We start from the raw sequence: 24084 nt of genomic DNA, 5'->3' as shown, positions 1-24084 counted from the left end.
TATTTAGTCAACCACCAATTGTGCAAGTTCTCCCACTTAAAAAAATGAGAGAGGCCTGTAATTTTCATCATAGGTACACTTCAACTATGAGAGACAAAATGAGGAAAAAAATCCAGAAAATCACATTGTCTGATTTTTTGAGAATTTGTTTGCGATTTATGGTGGAAAATAAGTATTTGGTCAATAACAAAAAAGCAAGATTTCTTTCTCTCACAGACCTGTAACTTCTTCTTTAAGAGGATCCTCTGTCCTCCACTTGTTACCTGTATTAATGGCACCTGTTTGAACTTGTTAGCAGTATAAAAGACACCTGTCCACAACCTAAAACAGTCAGAATGCAAACTCAACTATGGCCAAGACCAAAGAGCTGTCAAAGGACACCAGAAACAAAATTGTAGACCTGCACCAGGCTGGGAAGACTGAATCTGCAATAGGTAAGCAGCTTGGTGTGAAGAAATCAACTGTGAGAGCAATTATTAGAAAATGAAAGACATACAAGAACACTGATAATGTCCCTCGATCTGGGGCTCCACGCAAGATCTCATCCCGTAGGGTAAAAAATATCACCAGAATGGTGAGCAAAAATCCCAGAACCACATGGGGGAACCTAGTGAATGACCTGCAGAGAGCTGGGACCAAAGTAACAAAGGCTACCATCAGTAACACACTATGCAGCCAGGGACTCAATTCCTGCAGTGCCAGATGTGTCCACCTGCTTAAGCCAGTACATGTTCGGACCCGTCTGAAGTTTGCTAGAGAGCATTTGGATGATCCAGAAGAAGAGTGGGAGAATGTCATATGGTCAGATGAAACCAAAACATAACTTTTAGGTAGAAACTCAACTTCTTGTGTTTGGAGGAGAAAGATGCTGAGTTGCATTCAAAGAACACCATACCTACTGTGAAGCATGGGGGTGGAAACCTCATGCTTTGGGTCTGTTTTTTTGCAAAGGGACCAGGACAACTGATCCGAGTTAAAGAGGAATGAATGGGGCCATGTATCGTGAGATTTTGACTCAAAACCTCCTTTCGTCAGCAAGGGCATTGAAGATGAAACGTGGCTGGATCTTTCAGTATGGCAGTGATCCCAAACATACCGCCCGGGCAAAGAAGGAGTGGTTTCGTAAGAATAATTTCAAGGTCCTGGAGTGGCCTAGCCAGTCTCCAGATCTCAACCCCATAGAAAATCTTTGGAGGGAGTTGAAATTCCGTGTTGCCCAGCGACAGCCCCAAAACATCACTGCTCTAGAGGAGATCTGCATGGAGGAATGGGCCAAACTACCAGCAACAATATGTAAAAACCTTGTGGAGACTTACAGAAAACGTTTGATCTCTGTCATTGCCAACAAAGGGTATATAACAAAGTATTGACATAAACTTTTGTTATTGACCAAATACTTATTTTTCACCATAATTTACAAATAAATTCTTAAAAAATCAGACAATATGATTTTCTGGATTTTTTTCTCATTTTGTCTCTCATAGTTGCACACTAAAAAATACGGGGTTGTTTTTAACCCAGGGTTGGGTAACTATAGGACGGAGCACATTTCTGGGTTGGAGTGACCCAAGTAATGGGTTGTTTTGGCCCAACTATTGGGTTGTTTCAACATGGTTGATTAACAATAGCCCGGCAGTTGGGTTGGAGCGGCCCATTTTTTGGGTCGTTTTGGCCCAGAGATGTGTTCTGTCCTGTAGTTGCCCAGCCCTGGGTTAAATATTTTTTAGAGTGTGACGTGTACCTTTGACAAAAATTACAGGCCTCTCTCATCTTTTTAAGTGTGAGAACTTGAACAATTGGTAGCTGACTAAATACTTTTTTGCCCCACTGTAAATGCTTTGCTTTGAACAAATGCGTCTGTTTTTAAATGATTTTTTTTTAATGTTATACCTCACAGATTTATTGTATATGATGACTCTTTACCTGTGGATATGGTGAGATGAGAAACATTTTTAAGTAATGCTTAAAAAAACTCTTTGCTAAAAAACCGCTGTCCAAAGTGCTGAAACGTGGGGAGAGCCGTTTGTAAATTCTTTATCTCCTGTTTGTTACAAATAAAGTATTTTTAGAGTACAAACCTTATCTTAGATACTTGTAAATTATGTTTTGTTGATGTTTGATAGCCATACAATTAAATCAATTAAAAGCCTGCTTTTTTACTTCCATGACTAAAAGAATGTTTTAATGAAAAAAATAACAATTTCAATACAAGTGAAAAACAACACAATTGTTTGGCATTAATCTTGAACTGGGGATCTTCTACCTCCGCTTGGTTTTTCAGTTTACGGAGTCCGTCGTCTGGGTGGGGATTAGACATGGCGCCAGCGCAACTTGCTTTTAAAGGGGATGAGAGCTGAGTCTCTCATTGGGTTACTGCACGTTACGTCCAAAATACTCCCATTACAATAGGACCTACCCTTTTCGACCATGCGTTCGGCGCAAAAACCATTTTTCCCGTCGTTAAATTAGCAAAAGTGGATTCGGACACGCCCATTTAGACGTTACGTTGTGCGCTTTAGACAATGCGCTTAGATCGTTAAAATAGGGCCCATGGTGTTAAAACGTCTGAGTGCTGCCCTCTTCAGGTTGAACGGTGGGTACTGCAGTTGAATTTTCCTATTAGATGTTGGGTCCAAAAAATAACTCGTGACGTAAGCAGGTTCAAGCTCACCACGCCCTTATTACGATCTCACCACACACTTGGTACGAGCTTAGTTCGTCCCCTCTATCTCCGTTGGGATCTGCCCACTTTTCTTGCATTTTTCAAATATTGCCAGTGGGTGGAGTCAGGCTCTGACCAGGGGTTTAGTTACGCTTTAAAAATGTAAAATAGATTTTTAGTGTCCCCAGAGTACATATAAAGTAGCTCAAAATCTCATATAGATAATTTATTATAGCATGTTAAAATTTCCACTTTGTGTGAGCAAAAATGTGCCGTTTTTGGGTGTGTCCTTTAAAATGCAAATTAACTGATCTCTGCACTAAATGGCAGTGCCGTGGTTGGATAGTGCAAATTAAGAGGAGGTATTATCCCCTTCTGACATCACAAGGGGAGCCAAATTTAAAGGACCTATTTGTTCACATGCTTGCAGAGAATAGTTTACCGAAACTAAGTTACTGGGTTTATCTTTTTCACATTTTCTAGGTTGACAGAAGCACTGGGGACCCAATTATAGCACTTAAACATAGAAAAAGTCATGATTTTCAATGATTTTCATGATATGTCCCCTTTCATTTATGAGATGTGCCACAAAGGTACTGGTACAATTTTAATTCACTTGTGGGATGAACACTTTGTATGAAGAATACTAAAAGATGTTTTGACTATGAGTACATGAAAATTGGGTTTTTGGATCACCATTTGCCTTTTTTATCTGAAATAAATCATAACAAATTAAGCTGCAATACTTTTTTGTTTTGTTTTTTGGTTAAAATTAATCAGTTATTAGGCAAGCATATAGAAATGTGTTAAAATCCTACTCCAGTTTGTAAGGAATAAATAACGACTTTGAATTATTTGAAAATCATGCACACCCTTCTTGGAGTGCCATTACAACACTGGTGTGCATTACTTTAAAATAATTCAAAGGACTGGAGTAAATTATTCCGCTAGTACCACGGTTACCACAGACATTGCTCCGGTGGTTATTTTATGACATTTAAAGGGATAGTTCACTTTAAAATGAAAATTCTGTCATCATTTACTCATCCTCATGTTGTTCTAAACCTGTATGAATTTTTTTCTGATGAACACAAAAATATATATATTTTGAGAAATGATGGTAAACACACAGCAGTAAGTCAATGGTCATTGACTTGCATAGTAGGAAAAAATATTTTGGAAGTATTGTGGTAAATGACTAAGAAAATATTTTGATAAATGATGGTAAGCACACAGTTGACGGTACCCATTAAATTCCATAATTTTTTTTTTATTCCTACTATGGAAGTCTATGGTCACTTACTGCTGTGGGTTTACCATCATTTCTAAAAATATCTTCTTTTGTGTTCATTAGAAAAATAAATTCTGTAGAAATTCATACAGGTTTAGAACAACATGAGGATGAGTAAATTATAAGATAATTTTCATTTTAAAGTGAACTATCCCTTTAACAGGTTAGGTGTGTGCATTCATTGAAAAATAATGCATACCTGTGGAATATTTTTTAAAACATTCAACAGCTTCATGGCATAATGATTTATAATTGTCAACACACTTAAAGCAGAGTACAGTATATGCAAAGAATTTTGTTTACAAATAATGGCGATGAAAAGGCAAAAGTTACAGACTGCATCTTTAAAATATATCTAGCTCAAAATGAGAATATAATAATGTTACAAATGTTGTAAATAAAATGTTTGTAAATGATATCACACTTCAATTTAAGCAAAAATGTTTAAAAATACACCTACCCATCACTGTATCGGTCGCGTATAAAATGGTTACTGGCCCTTTAAATGTATTCTCCCGCGTTTTTCTGACAGGGTCGTAGTTCAGCGGAAGTACAGCTTATATCCGTATTTAAAGGCGCCAACCAAGGACCTGTTTAGGAGCAGCTTCACAAATCTGCCATCTTTTACGTGTAGCTTCAGACACACATCATCCAGCAGTCCATTACATTGTTTACCCTAACAAAATGCCAGAGGAAACGGCAGCTGCTTCAACCACCGAAAGGTAAAAAACGTTAACTTACAGTTTTAACTAAAACGCGTTTGCGAGCCGTTCAACTAAACTAATAAGTTGCAGTAACTTAAAGTAAAAGGTTTGGTGGCTTATTTTTGATAACAAAGCTGCAGTAGCGTCCTTGTGGTGGGGAAGAGCCTCCCTCTTGTGTTTAGCTTTATTTCACTCTCGCGGCTGGACGTCACGCCACGCGATGTCACCCTCGTTCATTCTCGGCGTTCTGTTAAGTTTTGCGACTTTTATTTTGCGAGGGAATGTTAAGGAACGTTTGGTTTTTAATCACTCAAACAATGAGATTCCCGCTTTGGTGACGTGAACGGAATGTCGGTGAACTTGGCGCTGCGTTGGTTTCGCTTTGAGCGAAGTTGAAAAGATGTTAGAAACGCAAATGACACCAATATATCCCAATTGGACTGGTGGATTATTCTGTTGTTGAAAAAGCATTATTTCCACGTGGGTGTATGGTTTGAGTCACGCGCAATATCTGATTGAGTTTGATCCTACGCACGTGCACTATTTAAAACCAATTACATTGCAGTTTTAGTCGCTTTAAAACGTTTTTAGCGTTCTTCGTATTAACGTTACTGATTTTTTTACGCTTGTTTTACAGCATGGAGGAAAAACCGTGCTCATCAAGTGCCGCTGCAGACAGGTATTTGAGTTCGTATTTTGGACTTTATCTTGTCAAGCTAATGCTTTTGATATACTTATTTATGTTTTTATATTTTGTGCATTGCAGCTCCGTTGACGTAACTGAGGAAGCAAAGAAGCTGATTGGTACAGGCAACCGGCACTTGGTGATGGGTGATGTTGTGTCTGCAGTCAGTGTGTTCCAGGAGGCCTGTGCCATGCTGTAAGTCGTAGGGTTGCAAAAGTTTGTGAGTTTTCAAAGCTGGAAACTTTCCATGAAAATTAACGAAAATATTTGGGAATTAATGGAAAATTTGGGAATAAACTGGGAATTTGAAGAAAATTTAAGAGTTTGCTATAACAGGGAATTTAAATGTAGTTTAAATATCTTGCAGCATAACTTTATGGCTTTGTGAAATGACAAGCTTAATGCAATTTCTGTTGAATTTCTACCCTGCACATTCCTCAGTCGCATACACACAGCACACTACTTACTGAAGGGCCATTGAGGCCACACACCCTGCATGTACTTGTATTCTTTCTTAACATGCACAGATAATTTTTTGAATCCTGCAGACACGAGATGTTCATGTCTGTCTTTGCATGTATTAACATAAATTTGTTTAAAACTTCCTTGTATTGTGTGTCAACTAGTGTGCAACAACATTATACCATTTTAAAGACAAATACTTCCATATTACTTACCTCAATTTTCCCAGTATTGACTTCCACAGAAGGCACACTTGCTGCATTTTAACAGTTTAAATACTTGGAAGCATAATTGTTTGTTTTTGGAAACCTGCGGTTGGTTTTACAAACTACATTTAGTGGTTCATTGTAGGTGTTAAAGGAATAGTCTTCTCATTTTCAATATTAAACTGTTATTACCTTAACTAAGAAGAGTTGATACATCCCTCTATCATCTGTGTGCGTGCACGTAAGCGCTGGAGCGCGCTGCGACGCTTCGATAGCATTTAGCTTAGCCCCATTCATTCAATGGCACCATCCAGAGAAAGCTAGAAGTGACCAAACACATCAACGCCCTTCCCATTTAAGACGAGCAGTCACACGAGCAAGCCTGGTGGTACAAAATAAAACGTAGCGGATTTAAAAGAGGAACTATATTTTATGGCGTAATAGCACTTTTGGGAGTACTTCGACTCGCCTGAAAAGTCCGCTCCCCTTCTCCCTCTCATAATGGGAGTTGGAGGGTTTTACTGCGCCGAGTCAAAGTACTCCCAAAAGTGCTATTACGCCATAAAATATAGTTCCTCTTTTAAATCCGCTTAGAAAAACGCTACGTTTTATTTTGTACCACCAAACTTGCTCGTATAACTACTCGTCTTAAATGGGAAAAACGTTGTGTTTGGTCACTTCTAACTTTATCTCTGAATGGTACCATTGAATGAATGGGGCTAAGCTAAATGCTATCGAAGCGTCGCAGCGCGCTCCAGCGCTTACGTGCACGCACACAGATGATAGAGGGATGTATCAACAATTCTTAGTTAAGGTAAAAACATATTTTAATATTGAAAATGAGTAGACTATTCCTTTAACTGGATGCTGATATTTTGATTAAATCTATATCTACTAAAAATCTTTTCCCCCTCAAGAGCTGAGAAGTATGGAGACACTGCTGATGAATGTGGAGAAGCTTTTTTCTTATGTGGGAAGGCCCTTCTGGAACTTGCCAGGTATTGGAATTTATGGGAATTCTGCTCTGAAATGTTGCTGCTTTATAGATTTTGGAACCAATAACTTTATGCAAATCTGTTTTATTTATTAGGATGGAGAATACAGTGCTTGGCAATGCTTTAGAGGGAGTCCCAGAGGAATCCTCTGAAGAGGGAGACAAACAAAATGATTCCAAGATTGAGAGTGCAGACAACCTGGATGGTTTGTATCAAATTTAAGTGCTCATTGGCAAAAAAATTGTTCATGTTGTTGTTCTTGTATATTTAGCATTATATCAGAAAACTTACACTTCATTATATCAAGTGAATTGACTACACAATAAGCCATCATAGAGAGGTCTTAAACATCATACACACTTTCCAAATTTGGTCCAGTTAGGACCTCTGAATTGTTTTGCTGTTCTGAACCTTTTACATTACAATTCAGAGAAAACCAGAGATGAGCTTCGGGCTCAGGTTTATGATGCCATGTCGGAAGACAAAAAAGGTGAAGAGGTGGAAGGAAGTGAACAGAAGCCGGAGGAGGTTGAGGTGAAAAAGCAAGAGGAAGATGAGGTTGAGCAGAAAAAGCAAGAGAAAGAGGAGGGTGAGCAGAAAGAGGAAGGGGACGATGAGCCAAAGAAACAGCATGTCAAGGATCAGAAGGAAGGTGAGAAGCCAGTAGATGATGAACAGAAGAAACCAACAGAAGATAAACAAAAGGAAGATGAACCGAAGCAGGACGAAGAGGTGAGTGATAAGACACAGAAGAAAGATGATGCAGCTGAGCAAAATCCTGCTGAAAGTCAAGCAGAGAAGTCAAATGGTGTAAATGAAGCTTCGGAGAAGAAAGATGCTGCTGGGTCAAGCGAAGTTACTGAAAAGACTGAAAAAGAGGATGAGACCACTGAGAATCCAGACGGGAATGATGAACCTATGGAGGAAGCCGGTGGAGGTAGTCAGTGATGACTGATTGATCTGGGAGCACAAGGGACTTGTGGTTAACATTTATAACTTCCACCTGGTGAATACATTTTTAAATGCTGGAATAGGCATCCATCCACAAAGCACTTATTTTGAAGCACAACATCACAAAGGGTATCGGTGGTGGTTTTCACATTTGGTAACTTGCCTGTTAACAGAGTTAACATTTACTTTCAGATGATGAGGACGACGATGATGATGAGGAAGAGGGGGATGATGCAAATGATAAGGTTGGTTATTTGTTTTTTAATTAGGTTTAAGTTCTGTTCCTCTTTGTTCTGTTAACTGTATTTTACTTGTTAGGAAAGTGAGGAGGATGAAGTTGGAAACTTGCAGTTGGCTTGGGAGATGTTGGAGGTTGCGAAGGTCATTTATAAAAGGTATTTACCATCTCTATACCTTAAAAGCTTACACTCTTTGGTTTGCAGTTCTCTATAAAAAATCTTTTATTTGCAGAAAAGAAAGCAAAGAAGATCAGCTAATGGCAGCACAGATCTACTTGAAACTTGGAGAAGTTGGTGCTGAATCTGGTAAGGGTAGCTAGAAAAATTTGCTTCACATAAGAACTACTTCGTGAGCTGCTATACAGTGCCATATATAAACTTTATATAAGATTCCAGTGTTCATCTTAAGACACTATTTCTCATCTCTGGTAACTACAGCCAGTCTCTGGAGGATTTTCACGAATGCTTGGCCCTGCAGTTAAAACACCTTCCCTCTCATAGCCGTCTTTTGGCTGAGACTCACTACCAGTTGGGCACAACTTACAACTACACAACCCAGTACAGCAAAGCCATCGAGCACTTCAACAACTCCATCAAAGTCATCGAGAGCCGACTTTGTAAGAAATCCCTTAACTTATGTAGATGCATGCTTATAAACTCATTTTATCTTTAGCTTTTGTAGGTTGAGCTGCTGCTGTTATTATTTGATGTCTTATGGGTTTGTGCCATAAGCCATTCTTCTCCCCATTCATGCTTGTCATGTTATTTCTCAGCTATTCTTCAGGAGACGATAGACAAGGCGGAGGGTGCAGAGGCAGCGCAGGAAGAAAAGAATGAGCTCGAAGAGTTGAAACAGTTACTGCCAGAAATTAAAGAGAAAATAGAAGATGCTAAGGAGTGTCAGAGGACGGCTGCGACAGCCTCTGCAGAAATACATCAGACACTTGGAGTTGCTTCGCTTTCTTTTACATAACTTAAGTGAATTTGATGTTATTTACACCATTTTAGAGTGGTACTTGATCAGGGGGCAAAACTTTACAGGGCTCGACATTAAGGCTTGTCCGGGACAAGTGGATATTTTTGTAGGACAAGTGTAAGAGAAAATTAGTTGTCCGACTGGACAAGTGAAGTAACATCGTTTGAAATTTAACGACTTTATGTGCCGTTAACGACAGAGCAGAACGCGCAGCGCAAACACCGAGCGGAATATTGAACAGAGCGTGGCACGCTGGCGCACACACACACACACGTTTACATTACTGTTATTGTTACTAAACAAGCTGCACGTGCATTAAACCTGATCGCCGAACACGGAGGGGCGGGAGTCGTGGGACAGCGTGGAGTGGACAGTGATGTTTCTTCAGGCTCCGGCGTGAATATAAATGACTTCACTGTGTGTCAAAAAAGCTGATTTAAGTCCGTATTTTTTCTCTTCTAACGTTCGGTAAAAACGCATAATGGGCTTAAAATCTTGTTTCAGAATCTGTTTTATAACAAGAATCTCTCTTTCAGCGCGCCTGTGTGTGCGCTGCGCGACAGCTGATTTGAATCTGACAGAGTTCGTCACGTACATTAAAAATCCCACACGAACATTACAGCGTAAATGCTAGGTTTAAGATTGATTTTATATATAACAGATAATCTAGATACATTTATCCTAATAAGTTTTTTAAAACATGGTAATGTTTTAATGTTTTGCTTTAGTGTTTTAATGTCAGACAATCATTGAAATGTGGGAAAAATGAAGAGAAAGGCAGCAGATATAGCATCCTTCAGAAAGAGTAGCAAGAAGCAGCCAAATGAATCTTAGTAAAATATATTTCAGTGGCCTAAATTCACATGATTTTCTGGTCTCTATAGTTTTTTCAGCAATGGGAGATATAAATCCTGGTTTCAAATTAAATTTCAAAAGTTTTTTTTTTTGAATAGTTTAAAAAAACATGAGGTTGAATTATGACACTAAATTGTATGTTAATGTCAATTCATTTTAATTAAAATGAAAGTATTGTAGCAGTTGTATGGTATATCATTGTGATTAACGCACCTATAATACTTAAAAGTGTTTTAAGGTTGGATGATAGAGATTTTATGTGCCACCACAGAGTAACTGCTGGCCCCTGCCTGGCCACCCCTATGAAAATCCCTTGCTCCACCACTGATTAGCAAAACACAAAAAATACAATTAAATCTTTACCCGGACAAGTGACTTTTGTGCATGGACAAGTGAAACACAAATTTACTTGTCCAAAGGACAAGTTGCTCAAAAAGTTAATGTCAAGCCCTGCTTTAGATTTGTTTTGCTCCCTTGGAAATTGTGGCATACTTTTCTGTATACCAGGAATAAGTCAGCAGTGTTTCCGACAGGATTTTGAGAGACTGTCACTGATGACGGCACACGCTAATTAGCATATTTGTGATGTCACTTTGTTTGGTCTTGTGTTGGCACTTGAAAATCAACTTTTTTTTATAAATGCAAATGATTGGTTTTATTGTAGGTTGCGTTTGGATCCCGTGTGTGAGATTTAGCATATCTCTTCCATATTGCATTTGTGCTCTAGTACTAGGGACACTTTCTATTTCTTCCCATTCATTTTCAATTGGGGTCATATTGACCCCCCCCAAGGTCCTCCTTTGTAAAAAATTACGCCTCTTCAGAATGACCGAATCAAGCCCAGTTTTTATGAATATTGACTGATACTTTTCTACTATGGCTTGTTCCCTTCATCTCAGTGGAATAACAGTGTTCTTCTGGTTCTTTGATACAGAAAAGGTGGAAAATAACACTGCAGTTTTGTTTTTGTGTTACAGGGAGGAGCATCCACCTCATCTGCATTCCCTGCTGAAAATGGTGGTCCATCTTCGTCCGCAGCTAGTCAGGTTTGTTCATGATGCTTTGTGCGACACTTACCTCAACCATAGTCCAACCATTGTGCTCTTTATCTGCCTTACGCCTCTGGTTTTGTTTCAGATTGATGTGAGGCCAGCCGATGGTGCATCTTCATCCAAATCCGCATCAGATATTTCTCACCTCGTACGCAAGAAGGTTAGTATGCATCCACTGAAATATGAAATTACATTACTCTCAGACTTTAAACTAGCATGTACTATCTGTGTGTGTGTTTAAAGCGCAATGTCAGAATCCATCCCTAAAGCAACATCTGCTTTGCTATCTTGATGCTTATTATGCATGCTGGTCGTACTCTTGAGTTTTTAAACTCTAGGAGATTGTGTTGCTTGGTGCTTCTATGGTGGTTGGCATCCTCAGTGTGACGTGGCATGGTATTGAAGTGGCCAAGTGCTTTAGTTGCATAGAATAGGTGTTAAAGTACGTGTTCTTGTTCCTGCACAGAGGAAACCGGATGAGGAGAGTCCAAAAAAGGACAGTGATGCTAAAAAGACTAAACAGGAGACCTCAGTTAATGGCAGCGACGACTCCGCCCACAACGGCAATGGAGTCGAGGAGAAAATGGAACAGGAGGCGAGTTGCTAGGCTTATTGTTTCCTCCTAGTAGGAACAGAAGAGGGTCCTCAGGGCTTCAGGATGGCATTGTACACCAAGGATTTCTGTAAATGGACGTTGAGACCCCATTGCCAAATTTAAGAAGTTAACATGCAAATATTTTGAGCAAAACTCAAAGCATAGATGTGAAGAAATGTCTGTTAAAAATCATTCATTCTGAACATAACCGTCAGAATGACGTGTTTTCCTATGAACATGTTCTGTCAACATTTTCTCATACAACAGTGTTTCATACATATTGATTTTTATTATCAAGTAAAATATCGGTTCTGAGAGCAAGTTGCACTGTTTGATGGTGATGGCAAATGTGCTTGAACGTCCATCCATATTGTTTCTACATTATTTGTGGAAAACTGGAACATGATGTAACGCAGGCAACTGTACAAACTCATTTTTAGGTGACATTGTTATCCCAGGTTGACAGATCGTACAGTTTCTGTCTGCTCGCTGTTATTATCAGTAAGATGATTCTTATAAATGAACTGCTTGGTCTTCTGAAAGAATTGCTTTCTTGCATTAGTCTACATTGTGAATGATTCCCTTTCCAAATATTTTATGGAAAAGGGAGTTAACCAATTCATTACTGAAGGTTTGGCCACTGTCCAACTTGAACTCCAATATCGCACTACTTTTACTCATGATTCAACTCATCATAGTCTATACTGTTAAGATTATTACTTGAACCTACAAAGCCCAGTGTGTACTTGGTAAGCATTTTAATGTTTCGTTTTCTCTTTCAGCCAACCAATTCTTCCTCCGTGGAAACCTCAGCATGATGGGCTTCTCCTTCCTGGCCACTTGCCTTTCAACCAGCAAAGCATGCCTGCCTCACTCATTCTCCATGAGCAGTGTTTTGTCTTTGGTTTGTAAATAAAACCGTTTTCTTTGTCTGTCCAATTTTGTATAATTGTAGTTCTCTATCAATAAAGGATTTGCATATGTGAACTCCAGTGGTTTTCAATTGTATGCCACTTTGTCTTTAATGACCGTAAATTGCTTTTACAGTAATGAAAGCACTTCCAGGGGAGATAAAACGTAGGAATTGGGCTCTTGTGATGCTTTATTTGGCTGTACTTATTTGTATTGAAACACATTAAGCGCACAGATCTGAACTGCGTGTGTGTGTGTGCTTAATGTTGATTGTGCATGGATGCAATAAGATTAAAAGTCATAAAAATAATAGAAACTGAGCACACAAAATGAAAAGCGATTAACTTGGGAGGAAAAATGCAATCAGAAGCCACATCCGTAGTAATTCGTTTAAAATAGGTGTTTTTTACAATTGTAAAAGCTGGATAAATTAATTTTTCCAGGCTCTAACTGAACTCCAATGCGTGTTGGTCCACATGATCCATCAGTGGCATTGATGAAGGAACTGGATTGGCTGAAGGTTGCAGTTTGTGATATAGATCATGGGTTTCTGGGATTGTAGATGTATTTGAGACCACCTGAAAACGACAATTTTGAGGCTGTAATCTCATCAAAAAGCTTTGTTGAATATACAAGTTTTTCTTTGCAAACTGCTTTAGAGACACATTTAGATAAAAACAAGTGGTTGCATACCGTTGGTGGGTAGTTGTATTGGCTGATATGTTTAAGGTCAATCTTTAATAGGGACTGTGCATCTTCATCACGAGCATTTACTATCCGAACACAAAGTTGCATGTTACCGAGCTAAGGAAAAAACACATTTTAAATATATTGTATGATTTAATAGTGAAAAATCTTATTAAAGGTTTGACCTAGTAGAGACATAATTTCGATGATGGTATGTGACCCTGGACCACAAAATCAGTCATAAGTCGCATGGGTATATTTGTAGCAATAGCCAAATATACATTGTATGCGAATTATCAATTTATGCCAAAAATCATGTTCCATGAGGATATTTAGTAAAATTCCTACTGAAGATATATAAAAATGTATTTATCATTAATACTATGTATTTCTACGGACTTTATTTGGACAACTTTAAAGGTGCAGTCTGTAAATTTTAGCAGCATCTAGTGGTGAGGTTGTGAATTGCAACCAATGGCTCAGCCCACTGCTCACCCCTCACTTTTGAAACACACAGAGAAGCTATGGTAGCCGCCACTGGACAAACATGACATCGTCGTAGACAACTTGGTAAAAACACTTTGTCCGTTAAGGGCTTCTGTAACATGGCGGAACAAAATGGCGGCTTCCATGAAAGGGGACCCTCAGTGTATGTAGACAAAAACGCCTCATTCTAAGGTAATAAACACAACGGTTCATTATAAAGGGTCATTATACACCCCTGATAATATAGTTTTGTATATTATTTTGCATTTCTGTCAAGAGATCCTTTTAAAAATTACACACTGCACCTTTAAAGGTGATTTTCTCAATATTTAGATTTTTTACACCCTAACTAATCTCAGTTTCAAAAAATTGACCCTTGACTGGTTTTGTGGTCCAGGGGTCACAGCAGGTAAACAAAATAAGTATATTTAAAATGTACTACAAATGTACTTAAATACCAGCAAATACATTTGTAGTAAATTTATTTTTTGTTGTCGTTCTTCACACTACAGTAATACTAGATTTTTGGTGTATTATACAATTATACAGTAAAATTTTGGTGTCTCAAAATAGTACATCTGAGTACACTTATTTATCTTAAGAAGTACTTTTTTTGTTAAGTACAAAATAAGTGTGTGAAAATAGTACACTTAAAGTGTATTTCAGTGCACATTTTCTTTTACCTGGGAATCCACATGCCATTGTACCGAAACATTAGGTAAACCCAAATGTCTATCAAGACTGATGTGGCAACCTAAGGATCTCTTTACTCCTTAATATTCCAGCCTGATCTTACGAGAAATCGTACATATTTTATGAGTTAGCTAATTTGTATCAATTCATACGAAGTTAATAGTGCAAAATTGTATGAATTTCATAAAAAAACAACAACAAAACCGCACCTAACCCCAACATCACAGGGGTCAAGGAAAATCGTACCAAAACTTACGAATGTGGTCGTATGAATCAATACGAATTAGCCAACTCGTAAAATATGTATGAATTCTTGTGAAATAGCGTTGAATATTCACTGAACTGACCTGAGGCACAGAACTCAGCTGATCTGGGTTAAGAGATCCTCGAACTGGGAGAGAGAGAACTGGAAGCCTCCAATGACCACTGTGAATCTGGTCGTGCTGGTCAAAAAGCTCAAGCGTAGCCCACCCTTGGGGTACCAAACCCCCAATTCCATGATTGTGAAAATCTAGACCTCCAGAAGTATGGATCTCCACGATCAAAGAGAGATATGGAGATGGTTGTATTCTGTAGAAAGCACAAGTTTATAGGTGTACACATATCAGTCTTAACGATACTAAAAACAGCTCATGCTTATGTCTGTGCCAACTACCTTGGTACATGCTGCTTCATAGCCAATATGGCATAATTTCCAGGATTTCTGGTGGATGGGTACCACAGTGGCCCTGAAGGCAGGCATTGCACAGGTGGCATGGGTGTGATCTGTCCCAGTTTCTGTCCATTACAGTATAATCCTGCCAGCAAACACACTGATTTCAGGGTAGCTTCTATACCAATCACCAGGTCATAGAAGATGACAAAACCAGCCCTGTAACAACAAATACATTCAGATAATATACACTATATATTATACAGTTTGACTACAAATCTTAAAGGGCATATATTATGCCCATATTTACAAGATGTAAATAGATGTGCCTAGAATGTGCATGTCCAAAATGCCCCTATTTGTTTTTTGTGTGTACCTTTAAATGCAAATGAGCTGCTACTTTTGGTTCAAAATAGATCTGATTCCTGTAAATACAGTCTGGAACAATAGTATCTTTAGCTGCATTGTGTTAACAAACAGATTTAGAAAAGCTTTTGGGTAAAATGAACCACTCAGTCAGTGACCGTGGGCGGGGCTTTGTTTGTGTGATGTCACATTAACAAGAGAATCAAAAAGCATGTCTAATGGATTAATGGGGATGTTTTTTCATTGTAGTGTTGTTGTTTTTTTCATTGTTTCACACTGCCAATGTACATTTATGTCCAAACACCTTGTAAAAGTGGATTTTGCATAATATTTCCATATTTGTAATGAGAATTGTGTTCTTCAAGTTTTATAGCAACAGTTACGACTGGGCTCTTTTTTAATCCAACACTGATACAGAACTTAAAACCCAGACCTGAACCCAGCTGAACACCTTTGGTATGACTTGCAGGTTTTGAACCAAACGCTCATCACCAAAACCCATCCATGACTTGTACACGGGGAACATTACGGAACAAAAAAAAGGGCCGTCCAAAACAGTTGCAACACAGTTGGACATAAAATAAAATGTTATTTTGTGGTATAGCATTAGGATTTCTTCTGATTGAAATTACTTCAATAGGTAAACATGTTAATTAGAAGGGGCGTCTTAATACTTTTGTCCAGTGTAGCTAATATTGGATTGATCTTAATGCAGTGTATGAAACCTAAAGGTATTGAATATGAAAGACAAAAATATATCTAAAGAGTGAGATTAGAAGATTTGTCTTACACAGGATCATAAAGAGCAGGACCAAGGGGTTCCATCGGATCAGCTACACGATGACCCATCAGTGAACTTTGATTCTGAAATATATAGGCAAAATGTAAAATTATCATCTTAATCCAAAATATATTAAGGTCCAATGCCAGTTTAAGAAGTAACAAATGAAGAGTTTGGTTCCAGATAACTCTTTTTTTCTTCAAAAATCTCATTTCAAGCTCTTCAAGTCTTCACTTCAAACATTAAAAGATTATTTTGGCATTATTTTAATATACACTCACCTAAAGGATCATTAGGAACACCATACTAATACTGTGTTTGACCCCCTTTCGCCTTCAGAACTGTCTTAATTCTACGTGGCATTGATTCAACAAGGTGCTGAAAGGATTCTTTAGAAATGTTGGCCCATATTAATAGGATAGCATCTTGCAGTTGATGGAGATTTGTGGGATGCACATCCAGGGCACGAAGCTCCCGTTCGACCACATCCCAAAGCTCAGGTAGGCCGTGGCATTTAAACAATGCCCAATTGGCATTAAGGGGCTTAAAGTGTGCCAAAAAATCATCCCCCACACTATTACACCACCAGCATGCACATTGGTAACAAGGCATGATGGATCCATGTTCTCATTCTGTTTATGCCAAATTCTAACTTTACCATCTGAATGTCTCAACAGAAATCGAGACTCATCAGACCAGGCAACATTTTTCCAGTCTTCAACTCTCCAATTTTGGTGAGCTCGTGCAAATTGTAGCCTCTTTCCTATTTGTAGTGGAGATGAGTGGTACCCGGTGGGGTCTTCTGCTGTTGTAGCCCATCCGCCTCAAGGTTGTGCGTGTTGTGGCTTCACAAATGCTTTGCTGCATACCTCAGTTCTAACGAGTGGTTATTTCAGTCAAAGTTGCTCTTCTATCAGCTTGAATCAGTCGGCCCATTCTCCTCTGACCTCTAACCTCAACAAGGCTTTTTGGCCCACAGGACTGCCACATACTGGATGTTTTTCCCTTTTCACACCATTCTTTGTAAGCACTAGAAATGGTTGTGCGTCAAAAAAAAAACAGTAACTGAGCAGATTGTAAAATACTCAGAGCGGCCCGTCTAGCACCAACAACCATGCCACGCTCAAAATTGCTTAAATCACCTTTCTTTCCTATTCTGACATTCAGTTTGGAGTTCAGGAGATTGTCTTGACCAGGAACACACCGCTAAATGCATTTAAGCAACTGCCATGTGATTGGTTGATTAGATAATTGCATTAATGAGAAATGCCTTGTGTCTTAAATGTTAGTCTAACTCACCAGTGAGAGAGCGGGGTGTGTTCGAGCCAGGGAGGACCCAGGAAAAAGTGGTGAAGTGGGTGGAGTAGGAGGTGGCCTTCTCTCTCTCCCCTTCTCTAATTCTCCTCTTAGGTAGGCGATCTCGGCTTGGAGACTTGCCATGTGATGAACAGGGTCTTTCTGGATAACCTTGAGCCCTGAATTAACAATTACCAAAAACACCATGTAGAGAGCTAATAAGAAAAGTCTTGATGTACAACAATTCATACCTCCCAGCAATCAATAGCCATCATTTCACCGTCTGTTAACTACAGACCCGATTTATTTCCGCTATGAGTAACCCACTTCTATCCAAAATCAATGTAAATTTGGCTACAAGTCATTTTTGCCAAAATAACTCGTCAGATGTGGTATTGCATCATGTAAACAAAGTTAACAGTGATTAAAAGGTGTTTTGTTTTATTTATTTATTTTTGGGCTATTGTTAGACATCTATTACATTTTCACTGACATTCCACATTTGACCTAGACATCTGGGCTGTGTTTGGATGGCTATTAGACGTCTTTTAAATGCAAAATTGCTTGCTTAGTAATAGTATGCTGGAATAAAATTTTAATTATGTAGTAAAGGTAGGTAGTAAAGTGCCCAAATAGTATACACTAGATTTGCTAGATTTACTGTACATGGCCATGCAAACTTTTTAGACTCATTTTGTAATAAGTGTGAGATACCATGCTTACCTTTGTGCCTCTCCCTGGCCAGCTGGATTCGGAAGATTTCCTCCTCAAGCTTCAGGTTTTCCTGCTCAACAGCAAGAACATCAGGATCAAACACCCTTTGAGGAGACTTCATCCCTGTGGACAGTAAATAAAAATAAGCCAAGTTCTTAAAATTAAGTACAACTGGTCCAGAAATGCTTTGCATACATTTGCTACACTTAAAGAAACTCTGCTTTTAACCCATCCCAGTGAGTAAACCCACATGATACAGCTACGGACAATTCTTGCAAGATGTTGGGTTAGGTTTGGGGGTAGGATTAGGATGAAAATAGAAGTTCTTTCTAGATGAGATACAGCCTAAATCCCATGAAATCCGGTGAGATTTCACGCCCATAGCTGTATGCCTTCTAGCCACAACCCACACACACCTCAATTAGTTGTGGGCAGCATATTCCTACAGTGCCCAGTGAGCAAGTGGGGTTAAGGTACCTTGCTCAAGGATACCAAAGTCGCAACCTGCCAGCCATGAGAATCAAACTGGCATGGTGTATAACCACTAGGCTACAACTCCCCCTGTCTATGATTTAAGGTTATGACTTAAGTGCCTTTAATAAGCAAAGAATTTCAGCAAAGCAGCTTTATGGAACACTTGTTAGCAGAAGCTTTTTATATCTAAATGTAATGACTTTAATAGATCTCTGAGATTTTGTGGCCACCTATACTTCTTACTTCTTCCTTTTGTCCTGCCATCAGCTTTAGGTCTTGCCTGCTCCAATGTCAGAGCTTCCGCTTGAAGGTCATGCATATGTGCCAAAACCTCTGGATCAGAGCCACCAGACTGCATGTATCCAAGACGCAAAGCTCTGTTTGCAATGCACATTATTAACGGTTCAAAATCTATTAATAAACTAATGATAAACAAACATCATTTGTTCACTTCATAGTTTAACCAATACCACCAAAGCAAACCTTATTTGGGAGGAGAGGGGACCATCCACAGAGGAGATCAGGTTAAAGTTGATATGTTGGGTCTTTGGGTCCACTGGTGGTGGATTTGAAGGGACCTCATTTGGATTAGGCCTGTAAAATCAGCATAGTAAGCATAACTTCAAGCTAAGCATAAGCATTAACACTTCTTGGCAAATTTTCTTACACTTTTATTGAGTTGATATGATAGCTGAGCTTATGTAGCACCTCCTCATTCCTCTGCTCTTGATATCTTAGCTCATGCAGTGCCTCCTCCAGATGAAATGACCTGTCCCGTCCTGCCAGCTCTACAAGCCGCTGCTCAATCTCTGGGCACATACACATAGTAGTTTTTACTAACGTGACTTACATGACCTTTGCTTTGCTAATGCAATGATCTAGCAATTGAGCAACTTGCTTGTAATATAAACATCAGCGTTTTAAGACGATTTTGTGTTATCTTTAAAAATGGTTGAGGGGTTAATGATGATTATTGTGCATTGTTAGAATATGTTTTGTCCAAAATATAGCTTTCATTTTACATTAATTGTTTTGGGACTCACCCTCTCTCTCTTTCTCTAGCTGGTGGTTATGTGCCCTGATCTCTGCCAGTCTCTTCTCGTGAAGTTTAGACAATTGAAGAGCCCTTTGCTCATCTGCTTTCTGCTGAAGTAAGACCTGCTACTCAGACACCCGATGTTTGACACACAAAAAACACATTATTCATATAATACCAAATACTAAATTCCAAGTTGTGCATTTTATTTTTCAACACAAAAACGTCTCTGAAGCCAATCTGGGGAGATCTCAAACGTGCAGTTCATGCAAGACAGACCAAGAATTTATAAACCGGATGCTTTTTGCCAAGAAGAATGGACAGCTTTACCATCTGAGAAGATAAAGAGCCTCATCCACAACTACCAAAAGACTTCAAGATGTAATTGATTTTAAAGGGGTTAATAGACGGTATTAAAGGGAGGTTGCATGATCCCTGAAAGCCAATGTTGACATTTGAAATCACCTAAACAAACACACTCCTACCCCAATAGAATCTGGACCTTCTTTTGATAGACCCGCTTCACATAAATGCAACCCAGGCAACTATGTCGGTTAGTAGACATGCCCCTTTCTGCTGATTGGCTACAAGTGTGTTTTGGTCCAAAGTGTTTTCAAAAATCATGCACCCCGCCTTTAAAATCTAAGGTATGTAAACTTTTGATCAAGGTCATTTGGGTAGTTTCTGTTGTCATTATGATAAAAAAAGAGTAAACACAGTTAATTGATAATAAATGGCTTTATTTTATTCATGGTTAGCCAAACACTAATCATGAGTGAAAGAAAAGTTTTGGTGTTATCATTCATATTCTCTGAAAAATGGCTAAGAAATCATAAATCCTGCCAGGGTATGTAAACATATGAGCACAACTGTATATAACCGAGTATATGTAGAGTGAAGTGAAACTGACCTCTGTTTGTTTTCTAGGAAGGCTTTCTTCAATTGACATCCTGAGTTTTTGAAACTGAAAGGAAAGATTCCCATTTGTGACAGTGGACCAAAAAAAACAATCACAAGGGTCAATTTTTTTGGATATACATCATCTGAAAACTGAATAAATAAGCTTCCATGTCTGTTCTGAGGACAATATTTGGCTGACATACAACTTTGAATCTGAGGGTGCAAAGAAATCTAAATATTGAGAAAATCACCTTTAAAGTTGTCGAAATGAAGTCCTTAGCAAACCATATTACTAATGATAAATACATTTTTTTATATATTTTTTGTAGGAAATGTACAAAATATCCTAATGATTTTTGGCATAAAAATCTATCATTTTGACCCATACAATATATTGTTGGCTATGGCTACAAATATACATGCTACTTATGACTGGTTTTGTGGTCCAGGGTCATCACACTGTAAATATTGAAGTATTTTTGTCAAATCAACATATATTTTTACGCTACTTTAACTTAAAAATTCACAGGTCAAAACTAACAATAGTATGCTGTTTTAACTTCATGCTGCATTTTTACAAGTCGATTTCTACCTTTGTTATGACTGCATGTGTTCCTGTACCTCTTCTGTGAGTTTGCTTAAAGCGTTATCCTTCAGCAGGCTGTCTTGTGGTTTATCTGGTTGACTCTCTCTCTGATCCGCTGGGTGACTTTGTTCCTTCAGCTGGCCAGTGGAAGAAGTTTACAGGCATTATCATTACACTTACAGGCAAACAGCAAGCAGTTATTAGTCCTTCTGAAGCTCATTTGCTAGGACATGGCATCAAACTTTAATTTTTACTGTGAAACCCCTGACCAGAGGTTTTATGAGCAAGGACCACGCCACAAGCAAGTGTGGCAGAGATATTTTATTGTATAGAAGATTGTAGGGGTGAATTAGGGAAAGAGATGGAGTGTTAGACAGGTTGGTCTGAGATCAGAAGTATTGTCTTCGTTAGATACCAGTAGGCCGAGAGTTTTGTAACATTGGGTCAGAGGTCAGCTGTTCTTTACAAAAACCCATCGCCTCACCTCAGAAGACATTTAATAAATGGATGGATGTAATTTTGGATGGAGTACTATTTAATGGCACTATAAGGTTGTAAAGAGCCAGGATATTATTTACAGAGCTGGGTATTACTTGGAAATAGAAAACTACATGGCAAAACTTGTATCATTTGGATCAGTAACCTAAACCCTCAGTTGACACATTTTGTGTAATGTAATCTGGGTACTTTTTGATTACATTTAGATTACATTTGACCTGTGTTTATTTGATGCCACATGTATTTAAGTAGGATAATATTGTACTATTTTGACATAGAACAAAGGGCAGAAAAATATATGTTATGTTTGAAAGTGCATTTGACATTACATTGTATGTAAAACATAAATAAATCATCATATAAGCAATAAATAAGTTTTACCACAGTAACATGCATATTTTGTTAGAAAACATCAATGTTGGGAATGATTCTCAGATAAAATCTGATGTAAACACTGAAGAATATATTAAAACTTCATATATTTACCTGTCAAAAGAGATTAATCGTAATCGTATCACATACAAAATAAAAGTTTGTGTTTGCATAATATGTGTGTGTGTGTGTGTACTGTGTGTATATATTATGTATATATAAATACACACATACATGTATGAATTTAAGAAAAATGTTATTTAGGTATATTTTTAATATAAAATATATCAAAATATATATAAATATACATGTAAATGTTTCTTAAATACAAACATTAATGTGTGTGTATTTCTATATATAAAATAATTACACACAGTGCACACACATAAATTCTGTTTTTTTTTATTTTGTATTCGATTAATCACAAATAATCTTTTGACAGCCCTAATATTATTCCTATTAAGTTTTGACATTTACAATGCTAATATATATATATATATATATATATATATATATATATATATATATATATATATATATATATATATATATATACAGTATTAAAAGATTACAATAGTACACATATAAAATACGTTAGGCCCACCTTTGTGGATCAGTTGGCTTATGAAAGCTTTTGTAAGCTTAAAAATGGAAATCTTAAGGAAAAATACTATATAATATGTAACGTAATCCATGTAATGTAATCTGTAACAATAAAATAGTAACTGTACTCTGATTACGAGTATTTTAAAATGTAATGTCATTTAACTACAAGATATCTGTTACTACCCAGCTCTGATTATTTCATATAAATATGACTGTGTTTGGCTGAACATGCGACAATTTTCATTTAAAAAGAATACATAAGACTGTATTGCTTTTTGTGATGATTTCTGGCCTAAAAGTTTAAATGTCCTGGTATTTACAGGGTTTCTATGAATGTGTAATCCTTGTAATCTAGCATCATTAAGATAAGCATGAGCAGGTTCTGACAGAGAACATAATTGATGGGTGAGAACCAGAGCGGCGTGACATTTTACCAACTTTACAGAAGGGGAAAAAAGGTTTGATCTGACTTTGTGTACTAAATGTATCATTTTTTATTACTCCAAATGTATTAATTATTCACTACTTTTGGCAGCAAAAAGAGCTTATCAACAGCTTTCATTTAATATATATATCTCCATTTCACCCAAAATGTCACATATGCCCTTCTGGTTCTCGTCCCTTGATATGTAATAGTCATTGAATCTTGCCTAAATATTCCCAGCACATATAAAACCACAAGAAAAATATGGCATATCATTATTCATTCACAAGATATTTTATTCTTTAGTGATACACTATTTGTTTTAAAAAAGCATTGCTGGATAGGTTGCCAAATGAGGACTTTGTTACTTACAATTATTAAATCAGGTGTCCTTGCCTTTGTAGGATGCATCGTCTTCCCGGACAAATTCACAGTTTTAGTGCGTCCCACCCGTCCTCTCCAAGCACCTACTGGGTCTTTTAAGTCTGTGCCAATGCAGAATTTAGCCTTGTGTTTATTAAGGAGTCCAACAGAATGAAATGCCATGTTACAGCTCTCACAAATGAACTCCCCCAACCCTTCCATCTCAAAGTTATATATGTTTTCCCTTTTTAAACTTGATGGAAAAACTAAGATTCACAATCCATAAACTTATTAGGTTATCTGCCTGCTAAGTGTGCACTGCATTTGTTGACTGGTGAGGTTTTGTTTATTGGTTACAATCACCTTGGAAAGTTGTGTGGTGTGATAAAGAAGGTGAAATTGGAGCACCCCTTGAATTTATGGTTTGTTTTGTTAAATGATAGATGACTCCTCATTATTTCAGCAGAAAACGAAAGGCTGGACATGTTTGGCAAACTGATGCAAAATATTTATTACAATTTATCTTCTGATCGTTTCATTTCGATGCAGTAGTTTACGTCCGTGT

General features: G+C 37.9%; 2 protein-coding genes across 5 annotated transcripts; one reads left to right on the top strand and one right to left on the bottom strand.

Annotated features, from left to right (window-relative positions):
• Positions 1-4514: 4514 nt before the first annotated feature.
• nasp (nuclear autoantigenic sperm protein (histone-binding)) lies at positions 4515-12660 on the top strand. 4 transcript variants are annotated; one of them, XM_073870264.1, is made up of 16 exons: positions 4515-4675; positions 5295-5336; positions 5424-5537; positions 6928-7008; positions 7101-7210; positions 7436-7563; positions 7594-7945; positions 8149-8201; positions 8275-8351; positions 8428-8505; positions 8628-8812; positions 8969-9145; positions 11008-11072; positions 11164-11238; positions 11545-11673; positions 12456-12660. In XM_073870264.1, the coding sequence occupies exons 1-16, from the start codon at positions 4638-4640 to the stop codon at positions 12489-12491; spliced, it is 1740 nt and encodes a 579-aa protein (XP_073726365.1). In that variant the 5' UTR covers positions 4515-4637; the 3' UTR covers positions 12492-12660. The 4 variants fall into 4 exon arrangements, with proteins under 4 accessions (XP_073726365.1, XP_073726364.1, XP_073726363.1 ...); XM_073870263.1 differs by having other exon boundaries at positions 7436-7942; XM_073870262.1 differs by having other exon boundaries at positions 7436-7945.
• Positions 12661-12743: 83 nt separating this feature from the next.
• Positions 12744-24014, bottom strand: ccdc17 (coiled-coil domain containing 17). Its single transcript, XM_073870266.1, has 14 exons — positions 23529-24014; positions 21292-21393; positions 20681-20734; positions 19778-19895; positions 19402-19543; positions 19218-19328; positions 18978-19111; positions 18270-18383; positions 17546-17725; positions 16260-16302; positions 15107-15322; positions 14799-15021; positions 13279-13389; positions 12744-13163 (listed from the first exon to the last, which is right to left on the bottom strand). The coding sequence occupies exons 1-14, from the start codon at positions 23739-23741 to the stop codon at positions 13032-13034; spliced, it is 1893 nt and encodes a 630-aa protein (XP_073726367.1). The 5' UTR covers positions 23742-24014; the 3' UTR covers positions 12744-13031.
• Positions 24015-24084: the final 70 nt, after the last annotated feature.

The sequence above is a fragment of the Misgurnus anguillicaudatus genome, chromosome 8 (genome assembly GCF_027580225.2).
Source record: "Misgurnus anguillicaudatus chromosome 8, ASM2758022v2, whole genome shotgun sequence".
NCBI classification, from domain to species: domain Eukaryota; kingdom Metazoa; phylum Chordata; class Actinopteri; order Cypriniformes; family Cobitidae; genus Misgurnus; species Misgurnus anguillicaudatus.
Note: the sequence above shows the minus strand (reverse complement) of the source record. Positions and strands in the feature narration are given on the sequence as shown.

Excerpts from the sequence above, each read along its gene's own strand:
- nasp (XM_073870262.1), top strand. The coding sequence starts at position 4,638 with ATGCCAGAGGAAACGGCAGCTGCTTCAACCACCGAAAG. Across the intron at positions 5,538-6,927 it reads CAGGAGGCCTGTGCCATGCT|AGCTGAGAAGTATGGAGACA; the intron begins GTAAGTCGTAGG and ends TTCCCCCTCAAG. Across the intron at positions 8,506-8,627 it reads GTTGGTGCTGAATCTGGTAA|CTACAGCCAGTCTCTGGAGG; the intron begins GGGTAGCTAGAA and ends CATCTCTGGTAA.
- ccdc17 (XM_073870266.1), bottom strand. The coding sequence starts at position 23,741 with ATGGAAGGGTTGGGGGAGTTCATTTGTGAGAGCTGTAACATGGCATTT. Across the intron at positions 20,735-21,291 it reads TAAGCAAACTCACAGAAGAG|TTTCAAAAACTCAGGATGTC; the intron begins GTACAGGAACAC and ends CTTTCCTTTCAG. Across the intron at positions 19,112-19,217 it reads CCCCTCTCCTCCCAAATAAG|AGCTTTGCGTCTTGGATACA; the intron begins GTTTGCTTTGGT and ends CATTGCAAACAG.